At 37.2% G+C, this 21,170-nt stretch overlaps 1 protein-coding gene across 2 annotated transcripts in view; it reads right to left on the minus strand.

The window, feature by feature from the left end:
• LOC306863509 (catenin delta-2-like) overlaps positions 1-21,170 on the minus strand; it is a gene marked incomplete at its 5' end in the record, with an annotated part of 323,056 nt that overhangs the window by 26,390 nt on the left and 275,496 nt on the right. For both annotated transcript variants that reach the window (XM_079406884.1, XM_079406883.1), the window contains 3 exons: positions 2,487-2,721; positions 14,873-15,023; positions 20,173-20,346. In XM_079406884.1, coding sequence (XP_079263010.1) covers positions 2,487-2,721; positions 14,873-15,023; positions 20,173-20,346 — 560 coding nt within the window. The remainder of the gene's footprint in view (positions 1-2,486; positions 2,722-14,872; positions 15,024-20,172; positions 20,347-21,170) is intronic.

The following is a 21,170-nucleotide window of genomic DNA, read 5'->3' on the forward strand; positions in this document are numbered from 1 at the left end:
TCTATTGATATACTAAAACAGTTCAAGCATATAACAATGTTTAAACGTAAAACCTGCACTATAATAATAATGTGCGCTAGCCTATATCTCAGTTTGTGCGGAGAGTGGAAGCTAAAGCGCGCTCTGCAGGACATGGAGGCACCAGCGCAAACATTTGCATTTTTTTCAGTGGAAACAACTTAAAATAGCCTACGACATAATTTTTTTCTGATAAAGGTAAGAGTACTACATCATTCGGAACTGTAAAGGGTCTACTTTTATTTGTGGGCACTCACAATATCAACACAACGTGCTTTTATAAAACAAAGAAAACAAACATGACGCGTTTTCTGCCGTCTCGTCTTGAACAGGAGCTCTTCACAAAAATGAACCGAAGCTGAGCGAATACATGCCTCACAGACATGATAAATAAATCTATAGAAAGCTTTAAATTATCACTTAACGAAATAAAAAAATTGAAAACAAAAACTCTTTTATTATAATCTTGATCATAATCAATAAAGATGCATTTCTCTCTAAAGGCGCTTCTAATGAGGAGACGGCGAGTCAGGATCAGCAACTTCATCCTTGCGGCACAGACTCAGAAAACCTAGTATATTAGTAAATAATTCAAATATCCCCTTAATATTTTCGCGCGGACACATTCATGGTTATTATGTTTGCTGGGGCTTTGCAGCAAAGCTTTAGCCTATTGTGTGCATTTGAACGCAGATGAAGTCACTTGCACTCGCTGCTGCTGCTGCGGGACACTAAACACCATCGAGCTGCTCTTGACAGTCGCAGCACGGTCTCGTGTTGTTTCCACCAGCGCGGCAATGTTTTTCATCACTAATTTATGAATGTCTACAATATCAAAATAAGGAGAAACCTAAAACAGGCCCGAGGCCCGGTCCCCGTCTGAACTATGATGTGAAAATTGGCCTTTTGCCGAACTTTATTTCTCCCTTTTCAAATCTCATATCACATCGTAAAGGCATTTATTTTTAATAAAAATTAAAGAAATAACCAAAAAGTTGAAAATAAGGTGTAGGGAGGGCTTTATTATCAATAAGGTGGCATCCATTTAATAATCTGAATTAAAATTATAATTTACACCCAATACGTTATTATAGCATACTGTTTTATAAAGTAATACAATACTGAAGTGCAGATAATTGCCACTATTTTGCAACAAGTAGTATAAATAGCAGAAAATCCTATTTTAACATAGTGTAAATATAATCTATAGCTGTTTGCACTTAGTGTAAATAACATATTGCTAAAAATACTGCTGTTTTCACTTAGTGTAGATAGAATTTCACAAATGAAAATCCATTGCTATTTGAACTTTGAAAATGACCGCGATTTCAACTGAGGGGGGCCTATAATCAGTCCGTGCCCAGGGCACCTCTGCATCATAATCCGTCCCTGCCTATAGCCCAAGACTGGTTGCCCACTGAAGCTAAGCAGGGTTGAACCTGGTTAGTACCTGGATGGGAAACCTCTAGGGAAAACCAGATGCTGCTGGAAGAGGTGTTAGTGAGACCAGCAGACGTTAAACCGAGGTCCTGACTCGTTGTGGTCATTAAGAATCCCAGGATGTCCTTCGAAAAAGAGTAGGGGTGTAACCCCGGTATCCTGGCCAAATTCACCCATTGGCCTCTGTCCATCATCAAGGCCTCCTAATCATCCCCATATTCTAATTGGCTGCATCACTCTGTCTCCTCTCCACCAATAAGCTGGTGTGCGGTGGGAGTTCTGGCGCAATATGGCTGCCATCGCATCATCCAGGTGGATGCTGCACACTGGTGGTGGTTGAGGAGATGCCCTCCCTTCTATGAAAAGCGTTTTGAGTGCCCATAAAAGCGCTATATAAATGTAAGGAATTATTATTAATTATTATTCTCGTAATTCAAAAAACCAATAAGACAGTGTCAAGGCTGTGTTACACTGGTTTTTACCTAAGTTAAGGGAGTGTTTTTCTGCATTGTCATGGCAGATAACACCCCTTAACTCTGAAGCATTGTTACATACATCCTCGTGATATTTAGCTTTATTCTCAAGGATGCAGCAAATCAAACATCACCTCTTTTTGTCAGCTATGGCAAAAGTGGACGTGTTCTTCCTCCAGATTTGCTTTTCTTGATTACAGTTCAGCAGGCACTGAATAAGCGACTCGTGTCGGGTGCGTTGCAGATGTATATATGATGTAGCCCGACATCTGTAGACAATGTGGCTCATGAAATGCTTATTGAGGTCTGACTCATACTGTGCATTTCTTTTAAAAGGTGCTGGAATAAAAGTAGAACCGTGTAGCTGGAAAATAAAATGTCTCCAAGAGCAACACACAATTTCTGGAGAACACAATAACTGGCCGGCCCCAGTGTCCATGAAAACATGAGCAAAAACAAAGCCATGCCCTAGTGGTTAGCTGACACTGCAGGCCATTTTAGTAGATAAGATGCAAGCTTATTATAAAAAAAAAAAAAAAAAAATAGACAACTTACTTGTCTCCTTTACTTCTAGCAATGCCGATGAGCTTCTCAATGCCACCGGCGTCTCGTAAGGCCTTGGCGTTCTCCATGTTCTTAGTGATGACCTCGTGTAGGGCGCAGCATATAGCCGTAACGGTGTCATCGCACATGGTCTTACCCGCTGTGCTGTTTGCCGTACCCCCGCTGCTTCCGCTAGCATTGCTCCCACCCGGGAGCCGGTGCACGAGGTCCCGCATGGCATACTTACCTACACAAAGGCAAAAGATAGACAGAAAGAGCATATGAGAATATACTGATTAGCGCTGAAATAATTATGATAGTCAGGATGACATTTTTCACAGTCAGTATGACTATTGTGCTACAATTTATTCTTAAGCTAGAGTATAATAATGCAGGAGCTGCAACAATTCAAGAGTGTCAGATGTGCCAGTTTAAGCATCGCTGGATTTCTATGGAGGGGGTGTTATCCTGACTGCAGCATGGATATATGACTCATGCTACTTGAACAAAGGAAAGAAAATATGAGAAAGTAAGAAAACTCTGACATTAAAAGAACAGCAGGGGATGTGTAATTTAAATTGACTTGGCAACACTCAACAGCACTGAAAAAAGAACTTGACCAGTGGGAGAAACAATATGATTCTTGAGTTTGTTTGTGTGAAACATGAGATAAATTTGTGCACTAAGTGATATTAACAAGCAATCACAAGCGCAATGATCGCTACAGGATGTTGAGTGCTCTTTCCTCACCCAGTGGTGTATGAGACACCCACTCACAGTGTTATGAGCCAATTATATTATAGTTAAATTTGCCTAGAGAGGTTTTAGTCCACATAGAAGCCACATCAAAGCGGCAAATATAATGTTTGTTTACACAGACTTTTAATGTCATACAAAGGAGGACTACAGTAATTTACCCTGGAATTACAACTGCTTGAAACCACGGCACTGATTTACATGCAGAGTGGACAGGAATCAAGACTTATGTGAGATTAAGTTAAGGTTAAATGTTAAGATTAAGTAAAAATAAAAATAAATAATCATATTGTGAGATATAGTCACACTGTAAGATAAAAAGTCACATTATGAGATATTAAGCCTCATTATAAGATATAAAGTCCCACTGTGAGATAGTAAGTGACATTATGAGATATTAAGCCACACTCTAGAGTAGGCAACTTCGGTCCTGGAGTGGCGATGTCCTGCAGAGTTTAGCTCCAACCCTGAAAAAAAAAAAATCTCACCTGCCTGTAGCCCTAGTAATTTTGAAGACCTTGATTAGCTTGTTCAGGTGTGTTTGATTAGGGTTGGCGCTAAACTCTACAGGACAGCAGCACTCCAGGACCGACATTGCCTACCCCTGCTCTAAGATATAAAGTCACACTGTGTGAAACCACACTGGGAGATATAAAGATACATTGTGATATTTTGTTATATGCTAGAAATCTTAAAAGATAAAGAAATAAAAAGAGAAAGGGTATTTAAGAGAAGACTAAATTTACACCAAATTTACAATTAACACCAATATAATAGCTCATTCATGATGTCATCACTTGTAGGCAGGGCCTATGTATGATTTTTCAATGTTGCTCGGACAAGTTCCTTCCAGTGAAGGGAGGGTAGAAGTTTGCATTACTGTGATCTCAACAATAGAAATAATGGTACTGCCATGTCAAAATAGGGCATTATATATTTGTTGTTTGCACTTAAGGAGATCTAGTGAAGTGAAGTGAAGTGACATTCAGCCAAGTATGGTGACCCATACTCGGAATTCGTGCTCTGCATTTAACCCATCCAACATGCACACACACAGCAGTGAACACACACACACCGTGAACATACACCCGGAGCAGTGGGCAGCCATTTATGCTGCGGCGCCCGGGGAGCAGTTGGGGGTTCGGTGCCTTGCTCAAGGGCACCTCAGTCGTGGTATTGAGGGTGGAGAGAGCGCTGGACATTCACTCCCCCCACCTACAATCCCTGCCGGCCGGAGACTCGAACCCGCAACCTTTGGATTACAAGTCCGACTCTCTAACCATTAGGCCATGACTTCCCCATCTAACATTGTGCTGCGCAGCAATAGCTAAAGTCTGTCTGTACCAGACAAGACAAAGCGACCGTTAAAAATCATTTGAACTTTGTGTCAGTCTAGAATCACCTACCATGCACATGCTTAGTTCTGCATTGGAAAAATTTAAATAGCTTCAGGGAAGCCCACTAGCAAAGATTGTAAGTGTCTACATTTTTCATTTTGTTGTTGTTTTGCAGCTCCAGAGAATTTTTACATTGAAATGATAACAAAACATCAAATGCTATTATGTGGACATGTGTATTAATGATAAAACTGGTGTAGGAACACAAGCCTACAAGATATTTCTGTGAAGTAGCCATCCGATTTCAAGAAGAACAAGAAACTAGTTTGTAACAGAGTATTTTCCAGATTTCATGCTGCCACTTTAATCATCCATGCGCTCCAATATTTTGACCTTTGAAACGCTGAAGAGTCCTTCTCCTTCTGGCACCCAATTATTCTATCACAGAAGCACACAGCTAATGAAATTAATCTAAGGCTGTTCAATTCTTTCCGCTAATTCCAAATGGTCTCCGAAGGAGAAACACAGACATCATTTTCTACATGAAGCATACTGCAGAAAGGCTCTGTTTTATCACCAATAAGCTTCCAGTTAATTGGTGTCTCTTTATCTTGTACCCGCAGACAAAATCGTCTGTCTTGCGTGAGCTGACAATGTGGAGGCAGTCCAATGAGATGTGAGATTTCTCTGAACAGCGAACTGTGGGAAAAACATGATATTTACTGAATAATAAAAACCTGGTAAAATTATTGATCAGTGATATCATCTCTCGTTGTTCAATTAATCTCCAATATTCCAACAATTTCCAACATATATCCCAAAGTGAAATTAATGTATATCCTGCTGCCTCAATATACTGTATAAATAATATTTCAATATATAAAATAATAATATTATATTGAAATATATTTATAGCTATAATATATATATATATATATATATATATATATATATATATATATATATATATATATATATATATATATATATATATTATTATACATAATATATAATATAATAATATATAATATAATATATAATATTTCTACAATTATACATTTACTTACTTTGTCACTTTTGATCAATTTAGTCCATCCTTGCTAAATAAAAGTATTCTTATTGTTTTTTTAAATCCTTACCTCAAACTTTTAAGTGGTATTATATCACTGGTTCCACAAAAATATTAAGCAGCAAAAACTGTTTTCTACATTGACAATAATTATTAGAATTATTATATATTAGAATGATTCTGAAAAGTCATGTGACACTGAAGACTGGAATAATGGCTGCTGAAAATTCATACAGGAATAAATTATATTTGAAAATATATTAAAATAGAAAACATTATTTTAAATTGTAACAATATTTTATAATATTTCTGTTTACTTTAATTTTGACCAAATAAATACAGCCTTGGTAAGCAAAAGAGACTTAAAAAAAACACACATAATAATAAAACCAGAACTCTGACTATGAAAAGTTACAGCATAAGATTTGAAGCATCAAAAAAGAATTGAAATATCAAATCTGGCTAAAAACAGGAGGACGCACATCATGATCAGGATCCCACAGAGGAAGAGTGGCATGGAGAGGAGAAACAGGTGAAGTGTGGGACATTCTCAGTCCAGTTTTAAGTTTTATGATCACAATGAAACAGAAGAGTGCATGATTACGAGTAATCACGAGCTTAGGACTCTTCAAGTACAAGCTGCTGATTTTCAAGAACATGGATTACTGCAATTCGGAAAGGTTTAATTCTGAACATCCGTGCAGAGATCTCAAAGTCAGCCTGAGCATGAAAAACAACAGTGGAGAAGTAAAAAGGGCTTTAAGTAACACATTCACACTCCTCGTGATAAATGAAGAGTCTCTTTATGGACTCAGCCGGACGGTTCTGCTACATGACGATGAGTTCTGGCGACTGTATATGACTCAAGGCTAACTTTGACTCACTAGAGTGCTTCATCTACTAGCTCTTGGGAATACGAGGGCTTAGTGGTAATCAGAGGTAAGTGCAGACCCTCCAGCTTATAAAAGCCCATTCTCCCACAAAACAGGCAATCAGCTACACGGCTCTGGGCCATCGTGAGCTCCAGAAATACACACGCACCCACAGACATTTACAAAGAGAGAGTGTCCTTTCGTTATTACTGCTTTTATGTACACTAAATTCTAGGTGACCAAGGTAGTCGACATAAAGGACATTAAAGGCAAAGTTCAGTGTTGTAATTTTCCTCACATTCATGGCATTCCTAACCTGCATGCTCTTTCTGTATAACACAAAAGTAGAAATATTTAAAGAATTTTACAGTGTATCAGTACAATGATAGTTAAAAGCTTTGACAAGTTTTGACTTGTTAGCTATATTGCAAGAGTGGATTCTTTAAAAAAATCTGTACACTTTCTGTACACCCATCTTTCATACACTGGTACACTCAAGTGTACTACAAGTGGTAACTAAATACATTTTTAAAGGCAGATATGGTCTTTCGGATGAGACGTTAAACCGAGGTCCTGACTCTCTGTGGTCATTAAAAGTCCCATGGCACTTCTCATAAAGAGTAGGGGTGTAACCCCGGTGTCCTGGCCAAATTCCCTCTACTGGCCCTTGTCTATCATGGCCTCCGAATAATCCTCATACACTTGATTGGCTCAATGACTCTCTCTCCTCTCCACCTGTAGCTGGTGTGTGGTGAGCGCACTGGCGCCGTTGTGCTGTGGCTGCCGTCACATCATCCAAGTGGATGCTGCACACTGCTGGTGGTTGAGGAGAGATCCCCCACATGATTGTAAAGCGCTTTGGGTGTACAGCAATACACAATAAAGCGCTATATAAATGCATCATTCAGTCATTCATTCATATGTTAAAAGTGCATTTTAGTTCATATTCATGGTGTCTCAAAATAGCACAGTTGAGTACACTTAGATGATCTTAAGTTTATCTTAAGAAGTACTAAAGAATCATTTTTAGTATATTAAGTACAAAATTAGTGCTCGAAAATAGAGCACTTTAAGGACATTATGGAAGTGTACTTGTTTTTCAGCTGGGCAGTACCATGTGTTCATCCACTCATAGAAAAAACAAAAAAACATTGCTCTATTTTGAAATCTTTCTCGTATATTCTATTCTAGTATAACTTTTATATTTGTAAAGTTACTGTTCAAGTCAAGTCTGCTTTATTGTCAATTCTTCCACATGTACGGCACATACATACAGAGAATTGAAATTGCGTTACTCTCAGACCCTTGGTGCATACAGTTAACATTTAAGATACTGACAGTAGATGTTCAAATACGGATAAATACAGTTTAAACATATGTACATGCAACTATACAGAAATACAAATGAGGACATTGTAGAAAAATTAAGAAAGAGATAGATAAAGTGGCATAAGGCGCATGGCAGATGGCAGAGTGCAAACCAGTTAAATAAAACAAAACTGTGCAGATATGTGTGTATATGTATAGAGTGTATATACTGTATATATATAGTGCAAGAGGAGCTTATCAGAGGACATTGTTAGATGTGAATTTTGGAAGGGTTCCTATTTTAGGGAAGTGTTTACAGCTGGGTGACATCCAGATATCCATATTGTCCTCTTCTAAAAGTGACAGGTATTATCTCAGCTCATTTCTCAACGGCCTTGCACTGTTTTGGAGAATGTATTTCCATTTGACAAACAATTTAATGTTGATGTTTTGTTAATGATTTGTGGTTTCTTAATAAAAGAGTAACTTGCATTTAAATTGTCTGTTAACCCATTTTAGTTTTTTATTTTATTTCAGAATGAGTATAGTTGGTGTATAGTTATTTATTAAAACTATGTTTTTACGAAGATAAACTTAATTGTAATGTAACAAAAAAATTAAGTCATCTTTAATAAATTTTAATTGGTTCTGTGAACCCAAAAACTCCTTGTAAAATTAAATTGATCAATAATGTTATAGTAACTTGTAAGATTTAAGTTAATATTAGTTAAAATTACTTAAATTAGTTTAACATTTACTTAAAAACTTGTTTCTTTTGAGTTAACATAACTTAAAAATTTTGATGTAATCAGTTTCAACAATTTTATTTAGTTATATTAACTTATCCAGTTTTACAGTGTACCAAGGGTGCCAATAATTCTGACTACGACTGTATATATGTTACCCAAAGATTTTAATTTGACTAAATATATTGCAATGTGGAAACAAGCAAACAAATAAAACAAAACATTTGGCTGAACTTTATTTCCAGCTTTAATGTTTTTCTTTTTCTTTCTTTCTTTGTTATTTTTAGTTTTAGCCCTTAAGCAACTGTTACTTTAAGCAGCAAACATCACTATGTTTCTATGGGAAGAACACGTACAGGTGGTTTATAAGGCATATAATGAGAGGAATGGCATTATATATATTATAGTGGATCCGAATAAAAAAAGAAGAGCATTAATATTCTCAGTCGAAGTTCAAAGAGAGTTGGTAAAACGTTCCATGAAGGCCTGAGGGTTCTCGGCTTGGTTTAAAATGTCACACAGTGGTGAAAGGCTTTGGGCAGCATCTCTGTGAGCCTTTATCCTGCAATAACATTTAAATGGATCCAAAGAGGGTTTTTTTTAACGAAGCTAACAGCAGGTTCAAACCCCATTGGCAGAAAATAGCCAACTTGGACATAAAAGAGTAGTACAAACAACAAAGCATTCGAAGACAGACCTTAAAACAAAATTATTCTTAAAGGTTAGGGAGCAAATTAAATTGGAAATCAGCCACCATGGAGACTATTTGAAAGGAGAACGTCCGGCAGCGTGGCTTTCAAGCGTTATATCGCTCTCTATTACTGCCTTTGATGTCTGTCATATTGAATTTAAAGCAAAAGACCTATGGATGCAATTTCAAACAGAGCCACCTTGTGGAGTGGTGGCCCGGGACAGATAGATAGATGGATTGAACGGCTGGATTTGGCCATGGAAAAGATAAAGTGGAGATTTTCTAGTGTCATTATTATAAAGCAGCTCTTTTGCTTCAAGACACCTCTAGCAATCTCCTAATGAAAGAGAGAGAAAACAGATAAAGTAAGGGAAGATGGAAAAATGACCAAACGGATGCATGAGGGAGTGTGAGAGATGAGAAGATTGGCTGCAAATTGAAGCGAGAGAGGAAGGCGATTGGTCACAGCTGCACACACACACACTTAGTTATTTCTCTAAAGGCCAGTCCGTCGAGCACATCCCCTCTTTTCTCATCCTTTGTGCCGGTGGACAGCAAATATGAGTCTTTCAGTCATCAAATCCGGGATGAAACTTTCAATGATGGATCAGAACTTTTCAAATCCCTCTCCATCAACTGAAATGTCGGTCCTTTGAAACAAGCCCAGTAAAGCTGGTTCTCAAAGTTACAGCACAACTTCAAACATTTCCAACAAATTCACCGAGCTTTGTCTGCTAGTCCTCTGAAGAACGTGTCTCATCATGGTCCACATGCCCAAACCAATACCCTCCTATTTCAAGTTTTGCCACCTGAAAGTTTGGAGAGCCATTTCGATTACAAATCGCACTACTCTGTTGCTCATCCAATGCTATGCTTAACATGCGTTTGCACTCTTCCACGCCTGCTGTGCCTGATTTTGTGCATGTTGAAGCCTCAAACGACATCTTGGGGGATTTTATACATTACATTTAAAATTCAGCCACTTGAACTCACAAAAACTCCACTGAAAATATCCAAATTTGGATATTTTGCCCACATCAGGAACTTCAAGGCAAGTTATTTGATTGCACATTGATGCTTGCGTGCAGACAAAATAAGAGTGAATGTGTAAAGAAAAAGAGTGAAGCAAAAAGAACAAAGTATGTAGGCTATTAATATTAATGATCATGAGTTCAGAATATCTAATAAAGGATTTCAATTTAATGGATGAAAAAAAGATTTTTAAAAGATTGGGAAGTCAATATGCGTTTTTTGAAACATTTTGAGATAGTGTTATTTATTTATATTTCATTTTTTAATAATATATTATATTAATTATAAAACAGAAAATTAAAATCATAAAGAAAGAGTAAAAGAAAAATTTAAAGCATAATTTAAAACAGATTAAATCGTGAAATATGCACATACTACACATAGTCTAACTTAAATCTTCCCAATAAAATGTAAAGCACAGGATTCATAAAATCTAACTGTTTATTTTAAATCCCCGCAGATGTCAACTGGAAAGTTTGTCTTTTTGTAGTCCTGTTGAGTGGGTTTTAAGTTGGTTTTGGGCTGTCAATTATTCTGGGACCTGGCAAACCTGCTGCCAATACAGAAAATACATCCAAGAGTGCATTAAATTGTATACTATAAATTAAAAAAGAAACATTGATATATAGATAGATATATAATAACTCCCCTCCCCTCCAAAAAAATATAATATAAAAAAAAAACAAAATTACAAAACAGAAAAAACAAAGAAAAAACCTCTCACTAGGATTAAATTATGAGTGCTTCTCTTGCCCACCTTTCTTTAGCATTAATGTCATCAACCTCAATCCTGAAGATAGGAAGAGTGACAAAAAAGGCAAGAAAAATAATTATATATGAGAAAAGGTCAAAGCAGAAACAGAGCTTACATTTGTACTGTACCTCAGGGTCTATAAATGTCAATGAGGTTCAAAAGCACACATAAAACCAAAATTAATTCACATGCATCAAAATTTATTCTCTTTTAACCTCATGTAAAAAAGTCATCTGACGCCAAAGAAGCTTATCTGAATTTTATGATCTTGCAATGTGCCGTTTATCAGCATCCAGTATCAAAGCTCCAGGATACAGGCTGATGTTTTGTGCTTAGGCTGTTAAATTAATTTATACAAACAATCAATCTTTATTTTAATACGTGATCAAACGGCAGGATCGAATTGGCTATTTACATGCATTTCATTTGCCCAGTTTCCATCCCTGAGCTAAATGTAAAATGAGCTCAAATATAGATTCTGTGATCAAACACGTAAAATAATCACAGATGAAAGGAAGATACTGTGGGAGAAGTTTAAAAAAGAGGGACCTTGCGTGATTTTATTGCTCATGGCTCTCAAAAGCTTTGACGGATGGCCATGTTGAACTGTCTAAAAAAAGCAAAGTGTGAGAATAGCCGCCAGTCACAGACTGTGTTTACTGCACACACGTCAATACAAATCAATTTAGAGTTTAAATGTACTCTATATAGACTCTGCAATCTGATAAAAATATCAATTTATGTGAGCATCACATGTACTGTATGCAAGTAATTTTTGCATAATACACTGAGAAACATGCTAAATCTACAAGGACAGGAAGCACATTTCCATGGCAATGTATAATGAGGACAATGTGATCTGCATAATCTAAAATGATTTTAGATGATATGCAAATCTAGGCGGACTCCAGGTGGCAAATCCAAACCAGTTGTTTGGGGAGCCTAAGACCAGCAGCAGAACGAGACTGGGGAGCCGTTGCCATGGAGACAGCGAGACTCACCAGGGAAGCCACGTTTATTAGCGGGTGAGATCAATAGTCTGCCAGTGATGTCACTGGGAGAATTTTAAATGGTGTGAATCAGTGTGAGATGGGATGAAGGAAGAAAGAAAACAAGCTCTAATTAAGCACCTGATGCGGCGGGTCAACATGTGACAACGGGGACCACAGCGGACCACTTCCTGTCATTCAGATGGAGCCTAGTGATGCTGTGTCATGTACTCGTTAATATGTCTAATTTGGAAGCAGTGTAATGCCAAACACCTGCATCTCTGTATGAAGGCAAGGTCAACTCCCAATTGCAGGAACCTCAAAGCTTCTGACACATGTTTGGAGGAAACAATATCAATTTCGGACAGGTGTGAATGTAGTCATGAAGGAGAGGTATAATTATTCTATCCTAAACAAGTACAGAGTCACTTTGGTTCACTTCACCTCTGCGCTGAGCGTAAACAATGAGGGAACTAACTGCACCGTGTGCTTACAGAAACAGAAAAGGCTAATTCTTAGTCAGCAGTGACCATGAAAGTCACTAAACACATTGTCCTCACTATTCAGAGGCATAACCTGAGCTCTCCTAATGCGGTGCAGAGTGCCAAGTGATGAAACGCTCATCTCTTCCATGTTAATCTTGTCCTAAACAGTGGAAACGTGATGAAGTACCACTCGACAAGATATTGGGCGAATTCCACTGAAAGTGAACATAACTAGGCCCTACTCATTCTGAAGGACAGAGCACTTGAAGTGAGCACTCTGAAGGGTGCAGGGCTTAACTGCCTTATGTGGTTACATATTTGGAACATCTTACACAAAGATATATTTGATCTGATTGTTACCTTAGTAACATACATTAACAACAAAATCTATTCTTACACTTGTTGTAGCAAATAAAACTTGCATCAAATTTGGCCTTGAATCATCAATTAGAATTTATTTCAACTTGTGTTCTGCTTTTGTGGCACTTGTGGTAAATAAACAAGAAACTAGGTTTAATTCTAAGAATTTTATATTTTACTTTGGGTTTGTGAGTAACAAATCAATGTCCATAGTTTAAATAATTAACTGTGAGGATGTTTTACCAGGAATCACATGAGCAGAAATTACAAAATTGCTTAGTCTTGAATAGTCTTTCCTTCCTTATTGGACTCGAGCGCTGTTGCGTCATGCCACGAATCCATTTCTTTTTCAGGTCAGAAGCAGCGCGAATGCTTGGAGTATGTCAAAAATAGAATGGGACATTAGTTTACGGTCTGGGATTTGTTTTGTCAAACCGTGCCGCATCCAGTGTAGACAGAATTGCTGATTATAATGGGCTCTGTCGTCTATAGACATGTAGCACGCTTGCGTCCGATGTAAACATAGGGTAAAATTAGGAAAGAGCTCCTGAAATCAGTGAAACATTGTTTGTTTGCTTAACTTTATTACAAATTTGTTTTTAAATAAGACAGATGCAGGCTGTTTAGAGAGACTGAAAGTAAAAGATGCAGTGCTGAGTTGGATTTTATTGGATCCAATGGTAATGTCGCAACACATAAGTGTGAGTAAACGTGTTTTTACCACTAATCGCATTGTCTGTTCCAGACTGTTTGATATATAGTATTTATACATTTTTAACCTAAATGACCTATGTTGTTTTCAGAGTATGTCAAAGCAGCATCCATCTGTTATTTTAATAAGTAAAACTATTAGCCAATTATAGCAGAGGACGTATACTTGCGAGTCTTGAATGCGCCCCGCTTATAAAAACAGACCATTCTGCAGAGAGGCTCAAAAACAGGATAGAAAATAGGCTATTACTTCTAAATTGTTTTTTTGATATAAAATCACACTAACATTATAAGTGAACCTCAGAGAACATTATAAAATAATAAATAAAATGCAGTTCATTACCCCATTAAAGTGAGAATTATTATGAATGTTCTGTAATAGTGTTGAGGACGGGCCCCTTTGTGATGGGATTTAGACAGCTGGTCATTTTTATTTGGAGTGACCCTTTGAAAAGCCTCCCAAACCAAAACAAAACAAAAAACAAACAAACAAACAAAAAAAAGACCATAAAGACAGAATAAGTCCGAAGAATAAAACAAAACAAACCTAACCCAAAATAAAAAATGGCCAAAACAAAATAAAACAAATAAAAACAAACAAAAACTAAACAAAAAAGAAGCCAAACCAAAGCCAAAGCAAAGTAAAAAACAAACAAAAAAAAACAATCCAAAACAAAACTGTTTGATAACATCATTCATTTGAGTAGCCTCCGTGCAAAACATCCACAATTTTGACTTGCATGTCACTTTCAGTAAAGTCAGCTACTCAAAAACAAAACAAAACAAACCAAAACAAAGAAACCAGACTAAAACAAAACAACAAAAAAACTAAACAAAAATAAAAGTCACTTTGGACCGACCCTTTGAGTAGCCTCCATGCACAGCTGCTACAGCATGTCACTTTAAATAAAGTCAGTCAGCAATAAAAATCACAAAACCAAAAATAAAAACAGTATATAAACAGTTCCCCAAAAACCATCTGCCAAGCATAGAATGTTCAAGTGCAGCCTGATGCCTGCTAGACAATTTAAAACGATGAGTGGCCAGGAAATGTGTAATAATAAAATGACAGTTATATTCCTTTAAGCTGAGAGCTACGAACAGCCCTCTTTACCACACTGGCTAAAACATAAGAGACTGGACTTCATTACAGAGAAGCCAAAGAGAACACAGCTGTTAACCCAGAGCTCTACAAATCCAATGGATCTGAACCATTCGAAACAAAGTGAATCATAGTGACTGATAAAATAAAAGACGACAGTCAAGAGAGGAAAAAAAAGGGCCGTACCGATTAACTCTTTATTTCTGACATCCAAGGCCATGTTTCTGAGCGCGGTAGCGACGGCACACACCACACGGTCGTTGTCTATCCTCAGCAGCTCCACGAGGATGGGCAGACCCTTCTCTTTCCTCACTGCTGCACGGATGTACACCGACCACTAGGGGAGAGACACACACACACACACAAATAAACAGGTATAAGTCGCTAAATATGACAAATTACACCCTTTGGCCACTTTACTATATATACTTCTACATATCAGCAGTTTTCAGGAAACCATGAAGTGTATCGTCATAGTTGGATATGCCATGTGGGTAAATGTCTGTAAAGTGTCTCATTTTGAATCAGCACCCCGCTGACAGTGTAATCACACTCCCCAGGTTACAGTGAAAGTATAATACTAGCTTAGAGCTTTAGCTCTCTGAGGTTCTCTATGTATGACCCCAGCTGTGGGATCAGCCTTTATCAGTGACGGAGTGTCAGCTCAGATTAGACTCTCTGCTACCCTGCACTTGTGCCGTAACAGGGGAGACCACAGCATACGGCCCAGCAGGCATCCCCTCACATTCTTCATTTCTGATGACCTCTGTATGTGTGCATAAAAAAAAGAGAGAGACAAAAACACAATGACAGAGAGGCCCTGGTCCAAAATCTTGCAAGCTGCCTGCCTAGTAAACAGAATTAAAAGTTGTTTCAAATGCTAGGTTGTCTAATAAGACAAATGTAAAACCATTCCATGTGTCCGTCCTTTTCCATATGTATCTTTCAAAAGCTTGGAGTTGTAAGTTTTTGAAAGAAGACTCTTAAGTTCACAAAGGTTTATTTGATCGAGAATACTGTAATATTGTGAAATATTTTTACAATTTAAAATAACTGTTTTCTGTTTTAATATATTTTAAAATTGTATTTATTCCTGTTATGGCAAAGCTGAATTTTCAGCATTATTACTCCATTCTTCAATGTTACATGATCCTTCAGAAATAATTTTGATATGCTGATTTGGTGCTTAAGAAACATTTCTTATCATCACAGTTGTGCTGCTTAATGTTATTGCAGAAACCGTGATACATCCTTTCCCCAAGATGTTAAAAAAAAGTTTTAGAGCAGCATTTATTTGACAGAATTTGTTTGTAACAATATAATAAATGACTTTACTGTCTCTTTTGATGTTTTTGTTTTGCATCCTTGCTGAATGAAAGCATTATTTCTTTCAAAATAAGCACTGAAAAGCACTGACTAAATAACTGATATAAATAAAAAATAAATCTATTAGAAAAGCCTCTTTCATGGCATACACTGGTTTTCTTGAACACACACAAACCTCAAAGGCTTTATGACCTGCATATATTCACCTCTGAAACATCAATATTGCAATCATGGTTTGATGTTGCATAATCACCAAACAGCAAAGTACAGTCTGATTTGAATGACTGCATGCTCCCTTTGTCTGTTGCTAGTTTGAGTGATGTGGTGCTTATGATAAAGACCAACAGTTTTGAATTTATTCAGTTGTGTTAAACAATCACTAAACTTTTAGCTGCACTGCTCCAAACACCATGAAAAACACTCTGCTTGTATGATAAATTTATTTTTTGAAATTCTCATTTTTGTGTTTCAGAAAATAGAATGGGGGCAATAGTCTGGAAAGAGAAATATTTTTCCATTCCATACTTATTTTTTCATATTTATCCAGTACTGGAAATGACTAAAATCAAATTCCATACTTTTTCACACTGCATAGTAACCTGTGCCAATGTAGAGTATCTCAAATAAATCACTTGTGAGGTTCGTTTGCAGTTAGGATGCTGCCTAATATGGTGTCTAACAAGCCATGTGTGACCTCGACAAGCAACGAGTGAGAATACGCTGTCTGTCTCTTAGTTTCGATTTCTGTGGCATTTTGCCATCCATGGTGAAATCTCACTGGTCACAAATCCTGCTGTATACAGGTGTACATTAAAAATCTAATTGTGTTAAACCAGGCAAAGTACATCACAGAGGCAGCTTACTAGGTTTAGGAACAGAAAAATGGCACTTAAAATGAGTGTGTGGAAATGTAAATCTGTCATTTAGTGAAAATCAACATCACAGTTCATTAAAACGTATGTTTGTATTATAAGTAATGCAATGAAAAAAATATCCTTGAAACTGTAATTGAAAAGGAGTTTTTGACGAGAAAGCATTCTTCACGCTTGAGTGTTTTTTTGATCCGTCTTAAGTTAAGGGCTTTGTTTCCATTTCCTAGTACACACAGCGTGGGATTTGATAATCCCACTGTCCGAGATTAACTTTGAAAACATAAACAGAGAGCTTAGTTCAGACATTTTAGACAAGGGCTCAATGTCAGCTCTTCTAGATGAGCAAACAGAGGAGCCAATTATGAGAACTGGACAAAATAGGCAGACAGTCTCTCGGTCTCTTTTACTTTCCCGTTTGTCTCTCCAAAAACACAACCCAACAGCAAACACGAATATAACCTGATGCCCTGTAGATGTGGAGAGGGGTCGCTTTCATTTAACTTCTTGAAGGGGGTCTACACCTGTTATGAGACTTCAAAACCAATCCAATCCCATTGCATCTGTCTCCATCTGAGAGTATTGATCTTGCAGAGCACATCGGGTGGATTAGAGCTCTTGAGCAACAGAGGTAAAACAAGCTTTTGTCGCTGAGAGATGGTGAAAAGGATGTGAGAACAAAGAGAGAAGCAGGGGCCAAAAGGGAGATTGGTACTGGTTTAAACATCTGATGAAAGCAAGTCGTTTCAGGTCAGGAAAAATACAATTTTACACCATTTCTTCTTGAACCGTTCAATAAATTTAGATCTTGACAACAGCGAATAAAACCTTCAGTGAAAACAAGTAAAGAAAACATATCAGGTACCAGAGTGTTCGGAGCGGTTCTTATCATGCTGCTATACAGTTGTTTGTCCGATGCTAGGTGGACTAAGTCAAAAGAAAACTGTCCTGTCGGTGCAGATAACTCAGTGGACAAGTGCATCAACATATAATGCCATTGCATTACGGGCATCCCAAGTCCTGATCCCACCCCACTCTCTTTCTTCCACTTCACTTACTGTCTGCTCTCAACTGTCATATAGTAAAAAAAAAAAAAAGGTAAAACACCAAAAGTATATCTAAAATAAGTAAAAAGGGAACCAAAATAATAGCAAAAATAGTCAGATAAATTATGGCATCATTCAAATACTGTATGTGCCACATGCTGAATTGTCATTCTTTAAAGGCATAGAAATAAATAAATAAACAGATAAACATCGTAAACATTGCTAAGTATACATTGGCTTACACTTAGACAGCTACCAATGATAAAAAAATATATATATTAAAAATAAATGATTAAACATTAATAATTTTTTAATTCTTTAAACATTCTGTAAAATTCTGTAAACATTTCCCTCAGACAGACACCAAATGTTTAAATTAAATAAATAAATGAACAATCTATCTATCTATCTATCTATCTATCTATCTATCTATCTATCTATCTATCTATCTATCTATCTATCTATCTATCTATCTATCTATCTATCTATCTATCTATCTATCTATCTATCTATCTAAAAAAATACAGAGAGATAGAGTCATAACAATTAAAACTATAAGGCAAAATCAACAATGAATGGTGACATATACAGTGCCTATAGAAAGTCTTCATTTTGTTATGTTGTGTTATTATGTTATTAACTGCTTTAAATTACTGTTTTTCCCACATAAATCTAAACCCCACTCACCATAATGACAGCAAAAACCGGATTCATCACAACTTTACAAATGTATTAAAAAGGAAACACTGAAAAAATGACATTGTACAAGTCTTCATACCCTTTGCTTTGAAACTTGAAATTTAGATCATGATCATTCTAGTTTCACTGGATCGTCTTTGAGATATACTCCGACTGGAGTTAACCTGTGGCAAATTCAGTTGATTGGACATGATTTGGAAAGGCACACACACCTGTCTATATAACGTTTAACAGCTGAAATAGATGTCAGAGCAAAAACTAAGCAATGAGGTCAAAGGAATGGCCTGCAGAGCTGAGAGACAGGATTGTGTTGAGATCTGGGGAAGACTACAAAAAAAAGATTCTGCTGTGTTGAAGGTTCACAGGAGCATTTGGCCTCCATAGTCCTAATGAAATTTGAAACAATCAGGACTCTTCCTAAATCTAGCCTCCTGGCCAAACTGAGCAATTAAAAGGAGAAGGGTCTTGGTTAGAGAGGTGATCAAGACACTGATGGTCACTCTGGTTGAGCTCCATGATCTTATATGAAGATGGGAGGAACTTACAGAAGGACAAACATCACTGCGACACTCCACCAATCTGGGCTTGATGGCAAAGTGACCAAACTCAAGCTTCTCCTCAGTAAAGATACATGAATAACAAAATTACACCCAAATAACTCTCAGACAATGAAAAAAAAAGATTCTCTGGTCTGATGAACCTCAATTCCTTATTCATGTCTAAAGGGGAAACCAAGCACCGCTTATCACCTGCATAATACCATCCCAACGGTGAAGCATGGAGGCGGCAGCATCATGCAGTGGGGGTGATTTTCAGCGGCAGGGACAGGGGAAGTGATCAGAGAAGACGGAAAGCTGAATGCAGATTTCATCCTTAATGAAAACCTGGTTCAGAGCGCTCAGAACCTCAGACTGGTCTGAAAGTTCACCTTCCAACATGAGAATCACCCTACGCACACAGCCAAGACAATGCAGGAGAGGCTTAGGGACGACTCTACGAATGTCTTCGAGTGGCCCACCAGACTTGGAATCAATCAGACAGCTTTGTAGAAACCTATAAATGGCTGTCCACCGATGGTCCCCAGCCAACCTGACAGAGCTTGAGATGATCTAAAGAGAAAAATTGCAAAAAAAACAAAACAAACAAATGCGGATGTGCAAAGCTTGTTGCATCATACACCAAAAGACCAGAGGCTGTAATTGTTGCCAAAGTGCTTTAAGTTTTGAGTTAAGGGTATGAAGGCTTGTGCAATGTAATTTTTTCAGTGTTTCCTTTTTAATAAACTTGCAAAATTGTGATAAATCCGGTTTTTGCTTTGTCATTATGGTGAGTGGGGTGTAGATTTATGTGGAAAAAATTATTTAAAACAGTTTAACATAACACATCATAACAAAATGTGAAAAAAAATTAAGGGGTATGAAGACTTTCTATAGGCACTGCAATTATCAGATAATCTACTTGTATTTTAAACAATATTTTTTGCATCCCAAGCCATATCTCCAGCACGGACAGATACATACACAAGTTGAATGACCATAGGGCTTACCTTCCAACTCCCAGCAGCCAGGTTCTGCAGTGCCCCGGCGGCCCCCTCCAGCGTGTCCGGGTTTGAGCATTCAGACAGGAGGGTGAGGTAGGGCTTTACTATCGAAGGATGCCACAGCATCTGGATCCCTTTGGGGGGCTCAGCAGTATCTGGCAGCGGTCCCACACCATCCCACTACAGAAACAAAGATGTGACATGAAAAACAAGTCAGACAGGAAAACATCCACATCAGCATCCAAGTCAGTGAAGAAAACGTGATACAACAGAGAAGTTAATGTGATTGTATTCTTCAGCATGCTTTATATATACACACTAATGTTGAAAAGTTTGGGGTAGGTAAATACTTTTTTAAATGCTTCTGAAATAAGTTTAATGCTCATTAGGGCTGCATTTATTTGTTAAAAAAATGCAGGAAAACAGTAATATTGTGAAATATTATTTCAATTTAAAATAACTTTTCATTCACACTTTAGTTTGGGGACCAATTCTCACTATTTTCAGTAGCTATTATTACAGTCTTTAGTATCACATAATCCTTCATAATTCTCAAGAAAACATATTTTTCTTATCTTAATGATCCTAAACCTTTGAACAGTATTGTATGTCTATATAATAAAAAAAAGCTACAGGAAAACTGCGTCAGAATGAAATTATTCTAAGCAAGTCGGATTCATGAATTAATAATAATTTCTCTTCATCGTTATGATATACTACGCACTGCTGCAGTTTGTATACTATACAAACACTTTCTCCTCCAGAGTGTTAACTTTTAGTGTCAAGAAAAACTTTCATTTTTATTTCTCTCTTTTTTTTTATCAGATTTTCTACAGATATGACCACCAATAATATTAAGGCAACCTCCTACCAGCAACCATCAGTACAGCGACCCGGCGAACTCCAGAGATAAAAATCGCTGTCATTTTGTACGGTTCAAAAGGCATATGTAACCCCTTGCACATACACAAAAACACCACACGAGGAGATCTCTTGACAAATCG

This window comes from Barbus barbus (assembly GCF_936440315.1).
Source record: "Barbus barbus genome assembly, chromosome: 44".
Lineage (NCBI taxonomy): Eukaryota > Metazoa > Chordata > Actinopteri > Cypriniformes > Cyprinidae > Barbus > Barbus barbus.